The following is a 20,757-nucleotide window of genomic DNA, read 5'->3' as shown; positions in this document are numbered from 1 at the left end:
ACAGGGGTCCTCCTCTCCCCACTCACTCGCTCTCTCTCTCCTCCTTTCCTGGCCTCCTTCCTTTCCTCCTCTGCCTTCCACACAGCAGGCAGCAGCTCCGAAGAATGGCAGCCTCCCAGAATCTCACAGCTGGAAAATCATGCAGACCAACCAGCTGCTTGTGCAGAAGGCTCTGCATGGCATCCCTGATGGGAATCAATCAGCTTCAGGTGGCTGGGATCCTTCCTGGGACAGGGAGCTCAGTACGCTACAAGGCAGCTCCTTTCATTACAGCTCTGACCCTGAGAAATTACTAACCCATTTTTGGTTCCAAGACAGCCTTCCCCAAACTTTTATGCACTGATCTTAGCTCTACCATTATTTAGGGAGAATTTACTATGTAAAAGCTGGGGACTGGGGATACAGAGATAGGGTCACTGTGCACCTCCTCAAAGGGCCCAAAGACCACAGGGGAGACAGACATGGCAACATGGTGCGAGATGACACGTGCTCAGGCAGAGAAGGATGGGGGAACCAGGGTTGACTTGGGGAGGACCCCTATTCTTCCGGCAGCAACAAACAAATCTCTTCCCAAAGGAAAATCCTGCTCCTCTTTTCACAACATTTCAGACACCAAATGTGCAGGATTTTATTCCTCACATGAAGGCAACTCTCCAGTTCTCTGTGGGCACGAAATGGGTGTCCACAATTCAATTTAGTTCTGATATTAACTGCCTGGAGTTAACACAGACTCCACAGGTTAAAGGCTCAGTCCCACAAGACTGCTACCCATTTCAGATGCCAGTTGCAAGTATTGAGTGCCCAGGTACCACACTTCTGTCTGACTCGGCTACGACGGGGATTCCCAGGACCCCTTCCTCAAGTTCAATAATTTACTGCTATGGCTCAAAGAACTCAGGAAAATCTTTTTTTTTTTTTTTAACTATTAGCAGTTTATTATTAAGGATACAATGAATCATCAGATGGAGAGGTACATAGGGTGAGGTCTGAAAGGGTCCCGAGTGCAGGAGCTTCTGTCCCCCTGAAGTTGGGGTGTACCACTTTCCCAGCACACGGATATATTGTTCACCAACCTGGGAGACCTCCAAACCCCGTAGTTTAGGTAGGTTTTCAATAAAGGTTCCATTATGTAGGCGTGATTGATTCGATCATTGGCCATTGTTGATTGGCTCAGTCTCCAGCCCTTGTCCCCTCCTTGGAGGTCAGGGAGTGGGGCTGAAGGTTTCAACCTTCTAATCACAAGCTGGTTCCCCTGGCAACCAGCTACAACCTCCTGGAGTCACTCCATTAGCATAAACTCAGGTTTAGTTGAAAAGGGCTTATCATGAATAACAAAAGGTGCTGTTCTCACCCCTATCACTCAGAAATTCCGAGGGTTTTAGGAGCTCTGTGTCAGGAACAGGGATGAAAACCAAATATATATTTCTTATTACGTCACAATGTCACACTTCCCCAGGACGCTCTGCAGATGCATTGGTGCTAGTCAGACCTGAGTTTGAGTTCCAGATCCATCATCTACTAGCGATGATCTTGCACATGGCTAAGCTGCAGTGTCCTTCTGTATACAGTTGGGAAGATGGACGCATATTCTCATGGGAGAATGGAAGGTAGAATACATAAACCACTCAGCACATGCAAGAACCCAGTGAATGGTGCTGTGGCCGTTATTATTGTTCATTATGCAACCCAGGATGGAATTAGCACTTAGCATATCTGTACTCATGAAATTAAAACCTTGTCCTTCCAAGTGGGACTGTACACTTACCCCACATTGGAGTCTGCAAAGAACTGTTGGGAATATGACTCTGTTATCTGCCTTCTTGTCTCTTCCTCTCAGAAATCAGGATGGAGGGGCTTGGCAGCAAGACCCAGCCGTGGACCATTCAAACCACATAAGACCTCTTTTTCGCAGAGACAGGGGAGCAGGTGGCCTTAGCATTGAAGAAGATATCAATATCATCTGCTCTTTTGTGGCCTCATAGGGAACCTCAAAAATGTCCAGCTGAATACCCCGTCTGATTATTGTAGTCAGAAGGCTAAGGACAGTAAAGCTATGACATGGAGGCCCCTGTTTCCCATCTAGCACTCGCAGCAGGCAGCCTTAATCAGTCATGGCTCTCTTCTTCCTCTGAGTTTGGACTCAGATCCTGAATCATTCCCATCTCAGATTCCTTGGCATGAGAGAGAAAAACCTTTTAACCAGCCTGGCTCTACAGCAGTCGGGACAGTCTTCCTGGAGAAGGTGGGATTTCAGAATTTTGTAAAATGGGGGTGAATCACATTAAGCAGATGTGAGGAAAGCATGTTTTGAGTATGGAGTCTGGGGGGTGTCTGAAGAAGGTCTGTGCCCAGTTCTGCATGTGGCCTGGAAGAGAAGCCTCCGGCTGCCCTGCCTTTCCTGAACCTTCCTCGCAGAGCTTGGGTAAGGCCTCAGGAAGGGCGAGGAATGTGAGAAAAAGGATGAGATGGACGGAAGTGAAGTGAGATGGGGAGAGGTGGGGAGGAAGAGGAACACAACTGTGAGCAGATGAGGTCATCAGGTGAGGGGAGTGGCGCCTGCCCCTTTACCTCAGGATGCCTGAGCAGAACCAGAGCAGGGGAGCTCTTTCCTCCCCAGGACCTGACAGATTGCTGAGATAACTTAAGCTGGAGAACTTAATTACAGCACTTGCCTCTCACCCTATGCGCCAGCCCCATGGAACGGCAGCTCTGTCTGCCTCCCCTGCCTTGGCCCCGCTGTCCAAGTGTGTGTGGTATGTGTGGATGTGGAGGAGACAAAGACAAGCACCACCTTGTGGTCTCATTCCCCTGTTCAAGAACCCTAAAGGCTCCCTATTGCTCATTCCGTGATGGGCAAACTTTTAAAAGTATAGGATCTATTATTTTTGCAACAGTCTATGTGAAAAATCATGACAACACAAGCTGACCCTGGGACCTGGGACTCCTCTGCAGAGCCCCAGGGCTCTAAGGAGTACAGTTTCAAAACCCCTGGGATAAAATCCACAGACTCCTTAGCTTAGCATTCAAAGCCCTTTGTTCTCTTGGTGTTAACCTGCCGGTCCAGCCCCATCTCTTTGCTTTCCCTCTTCCATGCCACTCAATCCAAACCTGCCTTTAATCCCTGGACCCCACTTGCCACTCTGTTCCCTCCATCCCTGACCCCACCCAGGTCCCACCACACCCAATCAGTCCTCGAGTTTCTACCCATTCTTCAAGATCTTACTACTCAAATGACTCCTGCCCCTGAAAGCCTTTCTTTTGTGGGCATCTGGCTCTCAGAATGCTCAGGGAGCTCTGCACTTCTCCGAAGGCTAGCAGCACTTCCTACCTTTTAGCATGGTTATTTATGTACTTGTCTGGTCTCCCTGTTAGCCGGCAAATTCCTTAAGGGCAGAAACTATCTTCTTTATCTCTGTCTCCCTGGCAGTTCCCAGCAGGGTCTGGTGCAGAGAAGGGGCTGAATAAATATTTATTTGTTGAATATCTTTACTGAGTGTCAGTTACAAATCTAGTATTGTACTAGGCAGTCAGGCTGCATGGTGAAAGGCCCAGTCTCTGCCCGCAGCAGGGCCTCCATCTAAGAGAAAGTAAAACATGCAAACCGACAGTTGCAATGCAGAGAAAAAATACAGAATGACAGATGTGAGCAGACCAGAATCCTGCTTAACCCACCCTTGTGGAGTGGTCAAGGAAGGCTTCAAAGAGGAGGTGATGCTGGGAGAAAAAGGACATGTGACACTGATACTGGTGGGCTGAGGGAGGTCCCCAAACACCGGTGCAAAGCAGCTGGTGTCGAGGCTCTTGACACTGTTGTGAGAATGAATTCAAGGATGAGTCAAATAACAGTGAAATCACAGAGATTTATTGCAAAGGGAAAAGCACACACTCAAGAACAGGGAGTGGGAGCATACTCAAGAGAATCATGCAAGTGGGTCGGGGCTGCTACCTTTATGGATTTCTTTAACTGAGGGGTGGAATATTAATGAAAACTCCTGGAAAAGTGGTGATTTCTTGGAACTGTGGTGCTACTCATTTTTATACCAAATATGGATGTTCTCAGAACTGTCATGGCACTGGTGAATGTGTGATTTAGTGTGTTAATGAGTGGATAATGAGGTCCTAGGTGAAACCTAGATCAAATCCAGTGCCATATTGGGTCCAGTCGGTCTTAGCCAACTTGATTCACACCCTGTTTTTCAGGGTCTTATCAGCCCATAGCCTCTAGTCATGTGAAACTGCTGCCTGGAATTTTTTATTTTTGTCTCAACACCTACCAGGTGGAATGTGTGAGGAACAACACAGCAGACAGAGGGAACAGCATGTGCAAAGGCACAGAGGCAGAAAGAGTATGACTGGAGATGCCCAGACCTGGGGGTGTGGGTTGGGGAGCGGGAGAAGGGAACTCAAGAGCAGGCAGGGGTGGGACAAAGGAAACACTTGTGAAAAAGTTGGATTGGGAAGTAGGAAGGTAAGCAGCCCTAAGAGATGAGAAATGAGCTAAAATGAGACAGAATGGCAGATGGGAGAGGAGGGAGCTGTGAGACCTTGGGTGGGCTTTTTCTCCTCTCTGGACCTTAGTCTTTTCTGGAAAATGAGTGGTTTGAACCACAGTCTTGAAGGCCCCTTTCCAGCACTGAGTTAGAAGTGCTGATGAAGCAGCAGCCAGACAACTGTCAATCAATCAATATCGTGCCAAGAGAAACCAAGTATAATAAGGCGTAGGCTTGGAGGGGTGGTTAGAACAGGAAAGAGCCCATCAGGGAGGCCCTGTGGGGAAGACCAGGCAGCTGGAGAGTGGGGACGTCACGTGCGAGCCAGGGTCTAGGAGAAGCACTCTGCCTGGATTCCCATATTCACTCCACAACAATTGTGTATGGGTAGGTTTTGTTGGCTCCATTTTGTAGATAGGGAAGCTGAGGTTCAAAGACTAAGTGTCTTGAATTCACGGTGATGATTCCAGGGGCTTCCATCCTCCACCCCCAACAGAAGAAACTGGCCCAGTCCCCAGTCACCTCTGCACACATTGCAGGTCTCTTTTCTGGGCCTTGTCACCACACCCTATGGGGCAGAGAAGGGAGGTTAGCCTCATTCTGAGGGTAACTAACTGTCCCAGTTGGCCTGGGACCGAGGGTCTACTATTAAACCTGTAATAGTCTCAGGCAAACCAGGACAAGTTGATCAGCCTACTTATTCCACAGATGGTGAACTGAGGCCCAAGTCACCCCTGGCAGGTGGCAGTGCCCTAGACCCCCAGAGTTTGCCCTACTCTCAACGCACACACACCTGCTGCCTAGAGACCAGCTCAGGAAGGGGGCTGTCCTTCCCAGCCACCCAATTCTCTAGGCTTCATGTGACCTGGCCCTGAGTTGGAGGCCACTGAAGACACTAGGAAAGTAGACAGCATGTAACTGAGTCAGGGAAACCAAGCTAAGACTCAAAGCGCAGAAAGGAAGGGGTCAATTCAGGGCTGAGGAAAGCAGGCTCCTCCTCCAGGGGCAGGTGCCCAGAGGGGCTTGGAATGTGCTCTGCTGTTGCTTCACTCTCCTCCCCAACTGGAAATGCCCTGGCTTTTCCAGCAGGGGCCTTGGCTTATGGGACCCAACTGTGGAGCCTTGGCAGAGCCCCCACTCAGAGGTAGGAGTGTGAGTTCCAAAGCCCACTCTCTGCCGCTAAACCTCTGGGATCTTGAACAAATATCTTCCCTTTTCTAGGCCTCAGTTAAAACAGGCATCAGAAGATGGTCCAAGTCTCAGGAATGTCGTCAAAACATCAGAGATCATTCACATACAAGTGCCTGGCAGAGCAATGAGGAAGTCCCACCTTCATGACCAAGCCCACCTCCAGCTCAGGTCTGGGATCATAGCTCAGGGGATCTCTACGCCTGGTCCCCAACTTCCAGGCTCACTGCTCCCATGAAGTGAGCCCAGGACCAGGGAAATCAGGAGGGCCGGTGGGGCCTAACCTCAGCTGTGTGTTTTGGGGAAGGCTCTCAGCCTCTCTCAGCTTTGGTTCCGTCACTGGGGGGGGCAGTGGGGTGGGAAAGATGCAGTTTTCCCAGAGTTATTGTGAGGTTGGGGCGACACTCAGCCAGTACCTAGCACTCCAGAGGCAGCCTCTAAATGTTAGGGGGACCCCATGTCCCCCACCCTGCACCTCTAAGGCTGCTGTTTGTTGCAGCTCTTACCTTGCCCAGGGCTGAACGGGCTGGAGGGTGAGGTGGTTCCCCAGCTTCCCCCAGAGCCTCCCCTCCCAAAGCCCAGCTCCAAAACCTTCTCCACCCACTGCAGGCCTATGGTGGCACTCACACACTCTCTCTCTCTCTCTACACACACACACACACACACACACACACACACACACGTTCTTACATTCTTTTTCCGTTGTTTGAGGCTAATTGTTTATTAGGAGATGCAGGCGGCTGTGCCAGTGGGAAGGCTCAGCTTGCTCTGCTATAATTAGGATAATGCACATTAGTCATTTAGTGTAACTCTGAGAGCAGCCCCCTCCCCCGCACTCCCCTCCCCCGCTGCTCCTGCTTAGCTGGCTGGGTTCCCAGGCCAGGGCTGTGCAGGTTTGTTCAGGTTCCCTCCTGGGCCTTCTCGGTTGGCCCTGGCTCTACCTCACTACTAGTCCGTCCAGCTGTCCCTAAGCCCCCCACTGCCTCCCCTGACTCCAGGATAGGGTTTTCTCTATTTTCTCTCTCCAGGCTTATCTCCTATTTCCTTCCTCTCTGTCCCCTCTTTCTCCGCCTCCCCCTATCTCTTTCCTTTGAACCCTAGCTTTCTCTCCCTCTCCCCTGTTCTCAGCCCTTCTCCCTAGCTTCTGCACCCTTGCCTTATTGCGGGGGTCTCTCTCCCTCCCCCAGCCCTCCATGGGTAGGTAGCCCAGCAGAGGAGGTCAAGCCTACACTCCAGGCCCTGGGGGGTTGGTGGCAGTTCTCCTCTCTGGCGTGACTGTAGGAGGTAGTCCAGACCCTCTCCCTGGGGCCTGATCCTCAGGAGGTTGTCCTTGCTGCTGCCTTCCCTGACACTCCCCGCCCCCAAACACAACCCACTCTTTTTGGCTGAGGACTAGGCTGGCAAAGGTAGGCCATTGTCTCCAAAAGGCCCTTCCCACAAGCACACCAGTGTGGCCTCATTGCCTTGTTCCCCCCTTCCCTCGTGGTCATCCTGAGATCCAAGAAATTGGGCCCCACAGGAGGCTAGGGTGCTGGGGGGTGAAGGTGAGGGCTCTCATCATGCTGGCTGGAGCAGGTAGCCCTCTGTTTCATGTGGCCTGGATCGGGCACCAGGCAGCCGGGTGGTAGGGAGTATCTTTTCCACTAGGAAAGAGAGGCTCTTCAACAGTGTCTTTTTGTCTCTAGCTGCACAGCCACTGGCCAACTCCAGACCTGCTGACAAATAAACCTCCTGACCCCTATTCCTACATCCCTGAGACCCCCACGCAGCCCTTTCCATCACAAAAGGGACCTCACATCAAAGCCCATTACAGCTAGGCAGACTCAGCTCTAGGGCCAAGGGTTTGCCCTGCAGGTCGCTGCTGGGGTAAGGGTGAGGGAGGGGTCCCTCCAGTGTTTCAGAAATAAAAGAGCTGTTCCCAGGGGTAAGCGATGCTTGATTGGAAGTACAAAGCCTTTCTTGTCTTCATAAGCCTGTTGATGTCTCTGGTCCTGATCCTGAAATCACAGATGCAGACTGACTAACAGACACAGGCTTACAACTTGCAGGGCAGGCTCACAGAGCAGGTACCACAGAGGGCCTGGGGTCACTGTGCACTTGGAAGGGCCAGAGCTTCTGTCCCCTACATCTGATATCTCTCCTCTGCCTGGACTCTCCATGCAACAATTGGGCCTCCAAACTCCAAGCCCCTCTTGCCTTGGGACCCCTCCAGCCCAGGGACACCAGCCTGAGTTGTACATATTGTAGTCCCTGCCCCTAGAGGTCCACATCACCCTATCCTGAACTACTCCTTCTCACCCTCCTTCTCTATCATGTGCCCCAAGGCTCTGTCCCTCAGTGCCATGTGCAGCTTACAGGATCCCATGGGAGCAGAGTCTAGAGGGGAAGGGAGGGACCATGGCCCAGCTGATCTCCCAGGACCAGGGAACCTTTCCTTGGCCTCCTCTTGGGATTGCTTCCCCATAGGTGGCAAGGCTCCAGGGGCCAGAGGAAGGTACCCCTGAGACTAGCAGGGAACTGGGAAACAAGAGCCCTGGTTTTCAGTAAGTCTCTCATACCACCTTGCTGTATGCTTTCAGCAAGTCTTCCCTCCCTGGGTTTCCCCAGGAGCAGGACTAGGAGGCCAGTTCAGGGGCTGTCCTGGTGGCAGCTTCTTGGGGTCTCATGGCCACCTGTCCTTCTAGTACCCTCGTCCTCCTTCAGGCTTTCAGGAAGCAGACCTAGCCCCCAAGTTAGCTGAGCTTGATTCATTCTTTCATTCACCAATCTGTAGTTTAGTACCCCCCTCCCCGATTCCTCTGCCTAGGTCTCTGTGATTTCCTTCCTTCCTTACTCTCAAAGATGAGGAAGTCACACTGAGCAGCAGGCTTGGTCTGGTTTTAGGCAGAGGGAGCAAAAGGAGTGGCCAGTTTAGGATAGATGTCCCAGGATGGGGTACAGCAAGGGTGCCTGCAAGGGGAAGACTGGCACAGATATATGTGTGTGTGTGTGTGTGTGTGTGTGTGTGTTAGCACAACCACCTCCCAGGGCCATCCCAGTCATTCCTTCACTCACTCATTCACTCGACAATCCTCTGTTCCACACAGACCATGTGTAAGACTCTGTGCTAGGTGCCAGGGATTAAAAAAAAACAGCAGGGTCTCCACCCTTAGCGGCAGGCAAGTTGAGCCCCAATCAGAGGATTCGCATTGGGTTCACATATAGGAGAGAGGGGAGTCGGTCGCTGGGTCTTGGAGGATCTCTGCCTCCTGACTCAGGAGGCCGTGTGGGGGATCCATTTAATGACGATGATAATAACACTCAGAGAACAGCTAACATTTAAAGAGGGCTGCCTGTGTGCCAGGCACCGCTGAAACATTTCACAGGTAATCTTATAACATAGGCCTTTTGTTAGCAAAGCAAGTCAGTGAAAAAGGCGCTATTCTCACTCCATTGTACAGTTTAGGAAACTGAGGTGGGGGATGTGAAGCCACTTGCCCATGATCACACAGCTAAGAAATGACAGAGCCAGCCTGACCCAAACCTTTGTGACCCTTTTTTCTCATCTGTAAGGCGTAGGGGAGGGACCCTGATATCCCTTCAGCTAAGAGATGGGGAGTTCCCAGGCAGATGGCAGGAAACCAGAGCTGCTGGGAGTCAGCAGGCAGGAGGTCTCCTGGGAGGGGATTCAGGGCAAAGTGGAGGAGGGGCGCCCCTCCTGCCGGCCCCTCCCCACAGCTGACTTTTATTCCAACATTGGGTTCCAGCCAAGCGTGGGGGTGGGGTGGATAACAGTACTGGGAAGCTGCTTCTCCAGGATTTACAACCTGCCAGGGAGTGGGCAAGAGCCATCTGGGGGCTGCTGGCTGCTGGTGGCTTCAGTGGCTCTTCCTCCCACCCACCCACTGGGGGAGTGGCCACAGCATGGAATCAGTGATTATGTATTCCCCGGCTGCATGTCCTTGCTCTGGGGCTCCTGCTGCTCCTAGCACAGCCCAGGCTGCAGTCACCCAGAGGCACTCAGAGTTGGGAATACGGCGGAGAGAGGAAAGTGGAGCCTCCAGGTTGATGAAGGAGCCACTAGCCTGTGCCAGAGGAGAACCCAGGCTGGTCCTAGAGATGGGGTCTGCAGCTTCGTGGTGGGGAAGGTTTGAGCTGCTTTGGAGGAGGGAGGAGCTACAGGGCTGGGGATGGGGTGGACATCTCCCTCAGACCCCAGACCTCAGGGAGGCACTCATCCCTCTGTCTCTGGACTGGACCCCTCTTCTCCCCTCTGGCCCAATGTGGTTTACTGCAGCTCCAGCCTGGGGTGGGGACATGCCTGTGGGGACCAGCTTAGATGGTATCTTTGTGCAATTTAGAAAGATACAAAAGCAGCCCCTCACTAGGCACCGGGCTTGGCGAGCAGAGCCGGGGCTGGGTTTTAACCTCTGTTTGCTCCTTGAGCTGTGCATCTTTGTCCAAGACACCAACTGTTCAATAGTATTATACATAGAGGCCCTGCCCTGGTGCTTAGGGAGGGCAGTGTTCAGGGCCCACCGGGCCCAAGTCATCACCTCTCCTTCAGCCAGCTGACTGCTACCTAGTCCAGAACTCCCGGCAGACATAACCGCTACCTACTTCTAGGTCACTCATGTGGCATGCAGAGCAGGGACTATCCTCTTCTCCCAAAGAAAGAAGCTGAGGCCCGGAGAAAGGAAAGAAACTGCCCAAGGTTACACAGCAGATCAGTGACAGAGCTTTCTGGGCCAAATTCTAGGGCCCCTCAACAGCTGGCACTCCTTCCAGCCTCGGTGCCTCTTTGGAGGCCTTTGGGACACTGCTCCATGTGCCTGTCATCTCTGTACTTGTCTTATTTAACTTAACCAACCTTGGCAGAAGACCTGCGTGAGCCAGACAATGCACCAAGTGCAGGAGAAAAACAGGTGAGCACTTCCATCCTCTCAGAACTAAATAACCAATAAATGTTGAATGAATGAATGAATGAATGAATGAACGAATGAACACTGAGCACCAACTTTGTACCAGAAATTACACCAAGCGAGCAATTTGCTTATTTAATCACAACTCTGTGAAATAGGTTCTAAGCTCTTCATTTCACAGGTATGGAAATTGAGGCTCTGAGATGTTAAGTAACTTGCCCAAGGACACACAGCTATGTCAGAGCTGGAATTTGAGTGAGAGTTTATGTGACTCCAAAGCCAAATGGGCTTTTTCTTATTTTTTTAAGGATTTCCTCTTTTAAAAAAATTCTTGGAACAACTTCAAACACTTTCATTTATTTTTAATGGCATTTATTGTTCCCTTTCTAATTTTACAAGCAATGTGTGTTCATTGCAGACAACTGGAAAATACATAAAAACATAAAGTAAAATATAGCAATCATCCATAATCCCCACCCCCTAGAGATAACCACCATTAGCATTTTGATACATTTCTTCCCAGTGTTTACATCTTTGTACATAAAATTGGTATTATGCCATATAGCCAGTTTAATGCCCTGCTTTGTTAATTCGCACTATTTTGTGAACATTTTCCCATTCAGGTAAATATTATTTTTGAAAACTTGATCTACAATGGCTGCATATATCCATTTTTATGCATTTGCATTTATTTAATCTAACTGTGCTTTTGACATTTAGGTTGTTTCTAATTTTTTACTATTAACATAGCATTACAGTGAACATCTATGTAAATTTTTTTGTTTTTTGTTTGTTTGTTTTAGAGACAGGGTCTCACTCTGTTGCCCAGGCTGGAATGCAGTGATGTGATCATAGCTCATTCCAGCCTTGAACTTCTGGGCTCAAGTGATCCTCCTGCCTCAGCCTCCCAAGTAGTTGGGACCACAGGTCCACACCTGGCGATTTTTTTTTTTTTTTTTTTGAGAGATGGGATCTCGCTTTGTTGTCCAAGCTGGTCTCAAACTCCTGGTCTCAAGCGATCCTCCCTCCTGAGCCTCCCAAAGTGCTGGAATTATAGGAGTAAGCCACCATGCCCGGCCAATATTTGTAAATCTTTGAGCAGATTTCTGTTTATTAGATTCCCAAAGCAGGATTTCTTGGGTCAAAGAGCACGAACAGTTGTAAGACCTTTAAAGCATATTTTGTAATTGCTTTCTAGAAAGCTTACCTAGTTCACCCTCCACTAGGAGGGCAGAGGAGTGCACCAGTTCTTTAGCCCCTTGCTAACACTGGGTATCGCTGATTTTTTAAAAAATGAAACATCTTTCTCAAGACCCAGGTTTTTCCCACTGCAACGCTCTGCTCCACAGGAATGATTTGGTATCATGGGCTAATAATTCCCCATTTGCCTAGGGGGAAATACGGCCCTGGAGAGCAGAAATGACCTGCTAGGTCAGATTTGCCAATCAGCCAAGGAAGAGCAGGCCTGGAACCCAGGCATCCTTCCTCCCAGTTCAGAGCCCTCTTCTTTATACCCTTGGCCTCAGCTTCCTCCACCGCAGGTCTCCTGGGTTGGGGGTGTTTCCCCAGGGCCAGTCCGTCCTACTCCCTTAGGTTATACCACTCCTATGGTCCTCCAGGTCTGGGTTGGGGTGGGGTCGCTGGGCAGAGCCTATTTCTGGCCTCTTCATCATGGACCACATAGCACCTGGGATTCTCACCACTGGCACTAATCATGGCTCATGCCCCCTCTCATTCATTCATTCATTCATTCATAGATTTGATAAAAAGATGTGTTTTGCATCTATATGGGCCAGGCACTGTTCTAGGCTCGGGGTACTTGTCATCATTAACTATCAGCAACGCCAACGTTATGCTGCACAAGTCACAGCCTCTTCAGCATCTTCACCAACTCTTCCTACTTAGCGCTATGTTCCAAGCATCTGCCATAATAACAACGCCTGGAATGCTTCATAAACATACGGATACCAGGCCTGTCCCCTGGAAATTCTGACTGTATAGGCACTAATCATGGCTCATGCCCCCTCTCATTCATTCATTCATTCATTCGTAGATTTGATTAAAAAGGTGTTTCGCATCTACATGGGCCAGGCACTGTTCTAGGCTCTGGGTACTTGTCACCATTAACTATCAGCAATGTCAGCGTTATGCTGTGCAAGTCACAGCCTCTTCAGCATCTTCACCAACCCTTCCTGCTTAGTGCTATGTTCCAAGCATCTGCCATGATAACAATGCCTGGGGTGCTTCATAAACGTGGATACCAGGCCTGTCCCCTGGAAATTCTGACTGTATAAGCCTGGGCCCTTCCTTAGGCATTGTTTGCTGTTGTTTTGTTTGCTCTGGTTGATTCCTATTTTCAGGCAAACCCAGGAGCAAGTGCTAACAGATCCCTAAACACTGACATCTGGTGTGGAAGCATGTGCATGTGCACACACAGGTGAGCAGGCCAAGCTCCCTCCCAGCACAGCCCAGCACCCTTGAGCCCTGCTGGCACACCTGCTGTGCCTCTGAACCACAAACTCACCAAAGCTAATGACAATTTTTTTTCTGATTTGCAAGAGATTAGTTTTAATTTGGAGACAATTAGAGGTAGAAGCAGGAGGCATCAGATCTTGATTAGAAGCAGGGACATGGCCAGGGGAGCCCCCACCCCTACCCTGCCCGGCCCTAGCTTCCACAGAGATTCATTTATGTGCCCAATAAGGTAGGGGCTGGCCTCTGCACCTGGGGAGAAGGTTGTCTGGGAGAGGCAGAGGGCCCCTGCCGTGCTCCCAGACACCTAAGGCAAGCCTGGGCAGGTACCCCCAACCTCAGAAAAGTATGGAATTGACATTTGTTTAAGCACCCACTGTGTGCGACTTGAGCTGGGCATCTTTGTCCAAGACACCAACTGTTCAATAGTATTATATAGAGAGGCCCTGTCCTGGTGGTTAGGGAGGGCAGTGTTCAGGGCCCACCGGGCCCAAGTCATCACCTCTCCTTCAGCCAGCTGACCTTGTACTATGCAAAGCTGGTCCAGCCCCAGTGTCCACCAATATCCCAGTTCAGCTGGATAGGCAGAGGTATGAAAAACAACTATGTGCCATCTAATGGTGGAGATGGCTTGAGAGACCTCTGTGCAGGCACAGGGACACAGGAGCCAGTGTCTTATGGCCCCAGGGGAGCAATCACAGAAGTGACTAAATGAGAGAGTTCCCAGATCACATGCGTTTCACTCATACCAGGACCAGGCTCCTCCTGATCTGTCAGAGTCAGAGCTGGCCAGAGCAGAACAGTGGCAGAGAGGAGGAGGGGTTGAATGACTAGGATGGTGGCCGTGAGAGGTATCAGAGAAGGCTTCAAGGAGGAGGCGATGCCTGAGCTGGGCATGGAAGGATGAGGGGGACCCCCACATCCTCCCACATGCAAGTCTGCTCTTGGGTCTTGTTGGGTCAGATACCCTCCTGCAGAGCTGGTGAAGCCACTATTCATGTATTTGTCTTTTTGGGTTGTGAGAAGAACAGAGCTGGTCCAGCTCATATGGAAAGGGTCCCTCGCTAAGCACAGTCTGGCAGGGGTCGGGGAGGCTGGGGAGAGCTGGGAACACCTCAGTCATCATCATTATCCCCATGTGCAAAAGCTGGATGATCCCAGCCTGTCTTCCTCCCCCTGTATGTTGTCTCTACATTTTACTGGGGAAACTGAGGCTCGGAGGGGCAGAAATACCAAATCCCCATGTATCAGTTTGCTAGGGCTGCCATGACAAAGTTCCACAGGCTGGGTGGCTTAACAGAAATTTATTTTCTCACAGTTCTGGGGGCTGGAAGTCTGAGGTCAAGGTGTCAGCAGGATTGATTTCTGGTGAGGGTTGTCTTCCTGGATCGTAGACAGCTACCTTCTCACTGTGTCTTCACAACTTCTCTCTGTGTGTGTCTGCATCCTCATCTTTCCTTCTTATAAGGACACCAGTCATATTGGATTAGGGCCCACCCTCACAGCTTAATTTTAACCCTAGTAGCCTCTTTAAGGATTCTGTCTTCAAATACAGCCATATTCTGAGATACGGAGGATTAGGATCTCAAGGGCAGGGCACAGTTCAGCCCATAACACCCCATCATAAGTCAGAGAAGACATGGAGAAGCCCCTTTTCTCAGGAGACGGCAGCAAGGGAGAGGGTCCCAGGGCCAGACCCAAATGACTGAAGACCAAGTCAGAGCCCAGGTCATCAGCAGGAAGGCAGCAGGCAAACTGGTCTGCAGGGCAAACTGGGGTCAAAACAGAACTGCAGCCTGGGGGCCCAGTGGAGCCAGGGTTCAGAACCAGGCCCACGGAATTGTTATGGGCAGCCTGCTGTGGAAGTGGGGGGCGGGCAGGTGCCAGCCTGTGTGTGTGTGTGTGTGTGTGTGTGTGTGTGTGTGTCCTCCCAGGTCAGTCTGGAGGGCATAGGCACACCTTAGTGTTGTGCGTCCAAGGTGGGTCCAAGCAGTGCCTTCCCCCACAACCTCTCTTCTCTTCCACCTCCAGTCCTGGCCTGACCTCAGTTTCTGTGTTGATCAGCCTCCCTTCTCCCCACCCCACATCTGTCTTCCTTCAAGGAACCTTCCAGTAGCTTTTCCTCCCATGCCATGCTCCATGATGTCTGGCAGTCAGAGCTCTGTGCCGAGATGCAGGCCAGAGTGCATGTTAGCACACACGTGTGTGCACACTCAAGCACATATTTAGTGTCTCTGAAAACTTGACAGACCAACTGATCTGCTCATTCCACCAGTCTTACCTCTTCCCTCTCTAGCCACACCAGAACGCTTCCAGGGCGTTCTCCACCTCCCAGGAGAAACTGAGGTCCAGAGAGATCAAGCAGGTTCCTTTAAGCTCCAGAACAAGTGAGTGGGAGAGCAGAGATTAGTGTTAGGTCTCAGGGGCCCACCCTGCTCCAATGCTGAGGAGACTGAAGGGCCCCAGCAGGATGGAATGGTTCATGGTGGTGATGGGAGAGGCTGCTGTGGGCCACAGTGACATAAATAAAAAATTGCAATGCCCTAATGTCAGCCTTCCGGCTCCCTCTTCTGAATGCCAGCTGTTTTCTTGATACAGGTTACTGCCCCTTCCAGAAACTCAGCTTTCTTATCTGCAAGGTTGCTGACAGGGTCCAGAGCCCCTAGGCCTGGTGCCAGGAGCCCTCCCCTCAGTGGCCACCCAGTCTCCTCTTGGATGCCCCATTGACAAGGAACTCATTACCCTCACAGCATCCCAGTCACTGCTGGGCTGCTTATTCAGAGAATTTCATTCTTTCAACAAAAATATATTGAGGGCCTGCCTGCTATGTGCCAGGCCATGTTGTAAGCACTAAAATAGAGCAGGGAGTAAAGCCATGTCTGTGCCCCTGTGGAACTTAATTTCTAGTTGGCAGAAACAGACACATGCATATAATATAGAGGTAAGTGGTGGTAAGTGCTATGAAGAAAATGAAACAGGAAAAGGGATAGAGAGAGATCAGTGGTGGGGCTGGGGGAGAGACAGCGCTACTTTAGATAAATGATCAGGTGTATGTCCCTAAACAAAGATTGATGAGAGAGAGAGAGAGAAAAGAGAGGGGGAGAGAAACATTGAATATCAAGGGAAGAAAATTCAAGGCAGGAGGAACGGCAATGCAAAGGCCCTGGGGTAGAAACATTTTCTCAGTGTAATCCAAGAACAGCAAATGGTTTGGATGATCCAGGATGTTGGTTTTGCCAGACCAGCTCCTCCCCCAGGGGAGTGAGGGGATTCGGGTGGGGCATGCAGTCACAATTGTCCAATCCCTTCCTTCATGCCCCTCTGAGTCCGGTGCCCATCTGGTGGTCTCTGCCCCTGCCGTGCCTCCAAGGAATCCAGATGGTCAGCCGTGAAGTTGGAACAGTAAGAGAGGGCAAAGGGGACTAAGTGCCACTTAGCAGCTCTGGGGTCTCCAGGGGATGGATAACTAAGGCAGGGCTAGTACCCCCCCCCACCCCCGACCCTATCCCTCTACAGCCTGGATAGTGAGCACTGAGAGCCCACTGACCACAGCTGCCCTTCTCCCAGCCCAGAGGGAGGAGCGTGGGGCCCCACCTTGGCCTCAGCACTCAAAGGCCCTGTACCTCCCCATACATGCAGAAGTGCCCCTGCCCTGGGCTGCTCTGCAGGTCCCAGAAGATGTCCTGTTCTTGGTCTTTCAGCTACTCTCAACATCCCTGTGAGGGGGAGGGACTGATGTCACCACCACAACTTTAGAGGTGGAAACGGAGGCTCAAAATGGAAAGCAACTTGCACAGTGAGTCTGTGGCAGGGAGAGGGCTTGCACTTGAGTCCCAAAGCCGGTTGGTTCGCCTGCTTGCTGCTGCTTCCAAAGCAGGGTCCAAATGTGGACCCTGCATTTCCACAGTTGGCCTCGGGGCCAGCATTCCCCAGGCTGCAGGGACACGTTATGAGACCTAGGCACCAGCCAGAAAAGCTCTCCCCATCTCTGCAAACAACTTCCTGTCCTCACTTGGACTCTGCTGCACACCCCCACCCCACCATCAGCTCCCAGCATTTCTTGCCGGTGATTTCCCCAGTTGGTCCTAAGGGCTGCTCACGTCCTTCCGAGCATGCCACAGGAGAAGTGGTGAGAGCATGTGCCACGCCTCTTAAAACAACTGACCCCGAGGGCCTTTGTCATGCCCCGAGCCTGTTGCCTTATTTTTTGAACAAGGAAGATTACTGCAGATTTTATTTTTTTGAAGGATATTGAGACCAGAGCCTCAAGAGCAAGGAATTTTTAGTTCACCGCTTTTGCGAGGAACTGGATGTGAATGTTTGTGAAACTGCCAAGGTTTAACTGACAGTGGTAAAATGATAAATATGCATAAACTGCAAGTAATATCTAGTACTGACTAGGAGTCTCCTCTTTGGGACATAGGTCTCTGCAGATCACTCAGTGTAGATCAGCCATGATTTGTTGAAGGCTTTCTTGGTGCAAGACCAGGTAGGTAACTAACTCCCACACAGGCAGGATGGGAGGTCCCTTCAGAGAAGGACAAAGCTCTGAGGAAACCCCCAGGAGTTGAGGGCACATCTTGGAGGGCTTCATGAAGGAGGTGGCATTGAAGCTGGACCCTGGAGGAAGATTCAGATTTGGATGTGCACAGATAGGAAAGGAGATAATCTAATGCAGAGGGTGCAGCATGAACAAAGGAGGGGAGATAAGGCAGCAGCTGTGAGTGTGAAGGTGAGTGAGTTGTCCAGTTACGCCACCAGCAGGGGATTGGGAGGAGTCCTAGGAGAAAAAGGATGCTGACGCCTTGTGTAGGGGGCCCTGAATGTCACACTCAGGTACAAAGTGAGTTTGGATTTTATTTTGTAAGCAGATAGGAGCGCTTCTTTGATATACACACATTTGCATTGTGTCGCACAATTTATAGAGTGCTTTCTTACTTGATTCTGAGAAACGAAACAAATGACAACACAGCCTCCTGCGAGACCAGCATTACTGTTATCATTGTCCTGTTTTTACAGTTGAGGAATGTGACTCGGGAGGTTCTTGGGGAGATCCAAAATAAGATTTCAAACCTCAAACCTCCGTTTGGGTCCTTCCTGTTCCTTGACAGTGTCCAACGAGTTTTGGGCTGGGAGTGAGAGGGGCAACAATGTCTGATTTGTGTCCAGGAGAAAAAAACACTCTGGCTACTGTGTGGGGGAGGAGAATGCCAGAGAGGAGGGGAGACCCTATTGGCCAGTGGTATGTCATCATAGCGACAGCAGTAAGGCCAGAATGGGGGCAGGGAGGGAGGACAAGGGGCAGCCTGAGGTGGAATTGCCAGAAGTTGGCAGCTTCCTTGGTGGGTAGGGAGAGGCAGTTAAGAGGAGGGAGGAGGCCCATGTTTAGGTGTGGGAGACTGAGGATAAAATTTCCTGGTTATATAGTCTGTGGCCAAAGGGAGAAGGGAGAGAGCTGGATCCCTGGGGACCCTACACCAGCTGAGAGAGCAGGTACAATACTAAGGAGCTTGGGTTCGAGAGTCAGGGGACCCCAGGTTCAAGTCCCACTACTGGCCCCTTTGCCCATGTAACTTGGTTAAATTATTTAAGTGTCCTGCACCTTAGTTCATTTATCTGTAAGATGTTAGGATTGGCACTCAAAAAGGAAGTTACTGATAGAAAACTGGTCGCGTGGATGGAGATCATAATAAGAGGTACCTCAAAGGATTGATCTGAGGATGAAATACACTAAGGCCTGTCCCACACGGAGCGCAGTGCAGGATACACAGGGATCACAGGGACTCTTCAGCACCAGAGTCCACTCAGCCCTCTATGCGCACGACTTTGAAAGTCCTCACAATGGCACTTTGAGGCAGAAACAATTTTTATACTTGTTTTACAAGTGAGGATGCTGGGGATAGAACCTCCTGAAGGTTCACAAGGTTTTGCGACGGTATTATCTTTACCCCTATGTCGCAGGTAAATAAATGAAGCGGTGGGTGAGAGGGTAATTCACATACCAGCAAAGGGGGTGCCAGGCTTGGAGCTCTGGGAGCCAGGCCTGAGCCAGGGTCGGGGCCCACCGGAGGATGGACAGCCAGGCTGAACCTGCCCAGCTAGAGGAGTTGGCAGCCCTCTGTGGGGTGGGAGAGACGAGCCTGGGGGCACCCTGGGGTCCCAGCGTGGCCTCTCCTGACCACCCTGGGCCTCTTTCCTCTGTCTGTCCCCAGCCTCTGGCCGCTCCCACCCGGCCAGCCCCAGCCCGCCGGGGCCGCAGGCCAGCCCGGTGCTGCCAGTCAGCTACCGCCTGTCGCACACGCGGCTGGCCTTCTTCCTGCGGGAGGCGCGGCCCCCGTCACCCGCGGTCGCCAACAGCTCTCTGCAGCGCTCCGAGCCCTTCGTGGTGTTCCAGACCAAGGAGCTGCCGGTCCTCAACGTCTCTCTGGGGCCCTTCAGCACCAGCCAGGTGGTGGCGCGGGAGCTCCTGCAGCCGTCCAGCACCCTGGACATCCCCGAGCGCCTGACGGTGAACTGGAAGGTGCGGGCCTTCATCGTCCGCTCGCACGTGCCCGCCTCGCAGCCCGTGGCCCAGGTGCTGTTCTACGTAGCCGGCCGGGACTGGGACGACTTCGGCGTCACCGAGCGGCTGCCCTGTGTCCGCCTGCATGCCTTCCGGGATGCCCGGGAAGTCAAGAGCTCCTGCCGCCTCAGCGGGGGCCTGGCCACTTGTCTGGTGCGGGCCGAGCTGCCCCTGGCCTGGTTCGGGCCCCCAGCCCCCGCTGCGCCACCCACGGCCCGCCGCAAGTCCCCGGACGGGCTGGAGCCCGAGGCGACGGGGGAGAGCCAGCAGGCCGAGCTCTACTACACGCTCCACGCCCCTGATGCGTCGGGGGGCTGCGGGGGCTCCCGCCGGGGGGCCGGGCCCGGGGTGGGGGCCCGAGCGGAGAGCCCTACCCAGCACCCCCTGCTGCGCATCGGGAGCATCAGCCTGTTCCGCCCGCCCCCCAGGAGGACCCTGCAGGAGCACAGGCTGGACAGCAACCTGATGATCCGCCTGCCAGACCGGCCCCTCAAGCCCGGGGAAGTGCTCAGCATCCTCCTCTATCTGGCCCCCAACTCCTCCTCGCCCTCCAGCCCCAGCGTGGAGCACTTCACACTCAGGTAGTAGGGAAGATGGGTGGGGATCTGGTTTCCCTTCCAAGATCAAATACATACCTGACTCCTTGTGGGTGGGTTGGGGGGCGGGGGGACCTCCCAGCTGTATCCCTGTCCAGCATCCTAATCCCGGATCTGTCACTTAGCACTTGAGCAACCTCAGGAAGATACCTCGCTTATTGGAGCCTCAAGGCTCTTATCTGTCTAATGGCAACAAACATTCCTGCCCCTATTTCTGGATCTCATAGAAATGGCATCATGGTAAAGAGGAAATATCAGTTTCACAAGCATAGATTTCCAGAATAATAGAGCTGGGACTAGAAGGGCCCTTAGACATTTTACAGACAAGGAGACTGAGGCCAAGGAAGAGAAATGGGGTCCAGAGAGCAGCCTCTTGGCTGGGAGCCAAAAGAATCGTGTGTGTGTGTGTGTGTGTGTGTGTGTGTGTGTGTGTGTGTGTGTGTGTGTGTTTTGGGACATTTGCCCCAGTCCTAGAGTTGGGAGAAAAATTTTCAGAATTCCCAGCTCTTTCTATCCTTCTACACCTTGAAAAGGACACAGTTTGCAAA

At 51.8% G+C, this 20,757-nt stretch overlaps 1 protein-coding gene across 2 annotated transcripts in view; it reads left to right on the top strand.

Moving 5' to 3' along the window:
- Positions 1 to 20,757, top strand: part of TMEM132E (transmembrane protein 132E) — a 59,773-nt gene that overhangs the window by 27,275 nt on the left and 11,741 nt on the right. The window contains exons 1-2 of one of the 2 annotated variants that reach the window (XM_034942100.3): positions 16,771 to 16,847; positions 19,264 to 20,194. In XM_034942100.3, coding sequence (XP_034797991.1) covers positions 16,829 to 16,847; positions 19,264 to 20,194 — 950 coding nt within the window. In that variant the 5' untranslated portion in view covers positions 16,771 to 16,828. Of the gene's footprint in view, positions 1 to 16,770; positions 16,848 to 19,263; positions 20,195 to 20,757 lie in introns of those variants that run through there. The other variant, XM_014342062.5, reaches the window with a different exon arrangement.

The sequence above is a fragment of the Pan paniscus genome, chromosome 19, assembly GCF_029289425.2.
Source record: "Pan paniscus chromosome 19, NHGRI_mPanPan1-v2.0_pri, whole genome shotgun sequence".
In the NCBI taxonomy this organism is placed as follows: Eukaryota; Metazoa; Chordata; class Mammalia; order Primates; family Hominidae; genus Pan; species Pan paniscus.
Note: the sequence above shows the minus strand (reverse complement) of the source record. Positions and strands in the feature narration are given on the sequence as shown.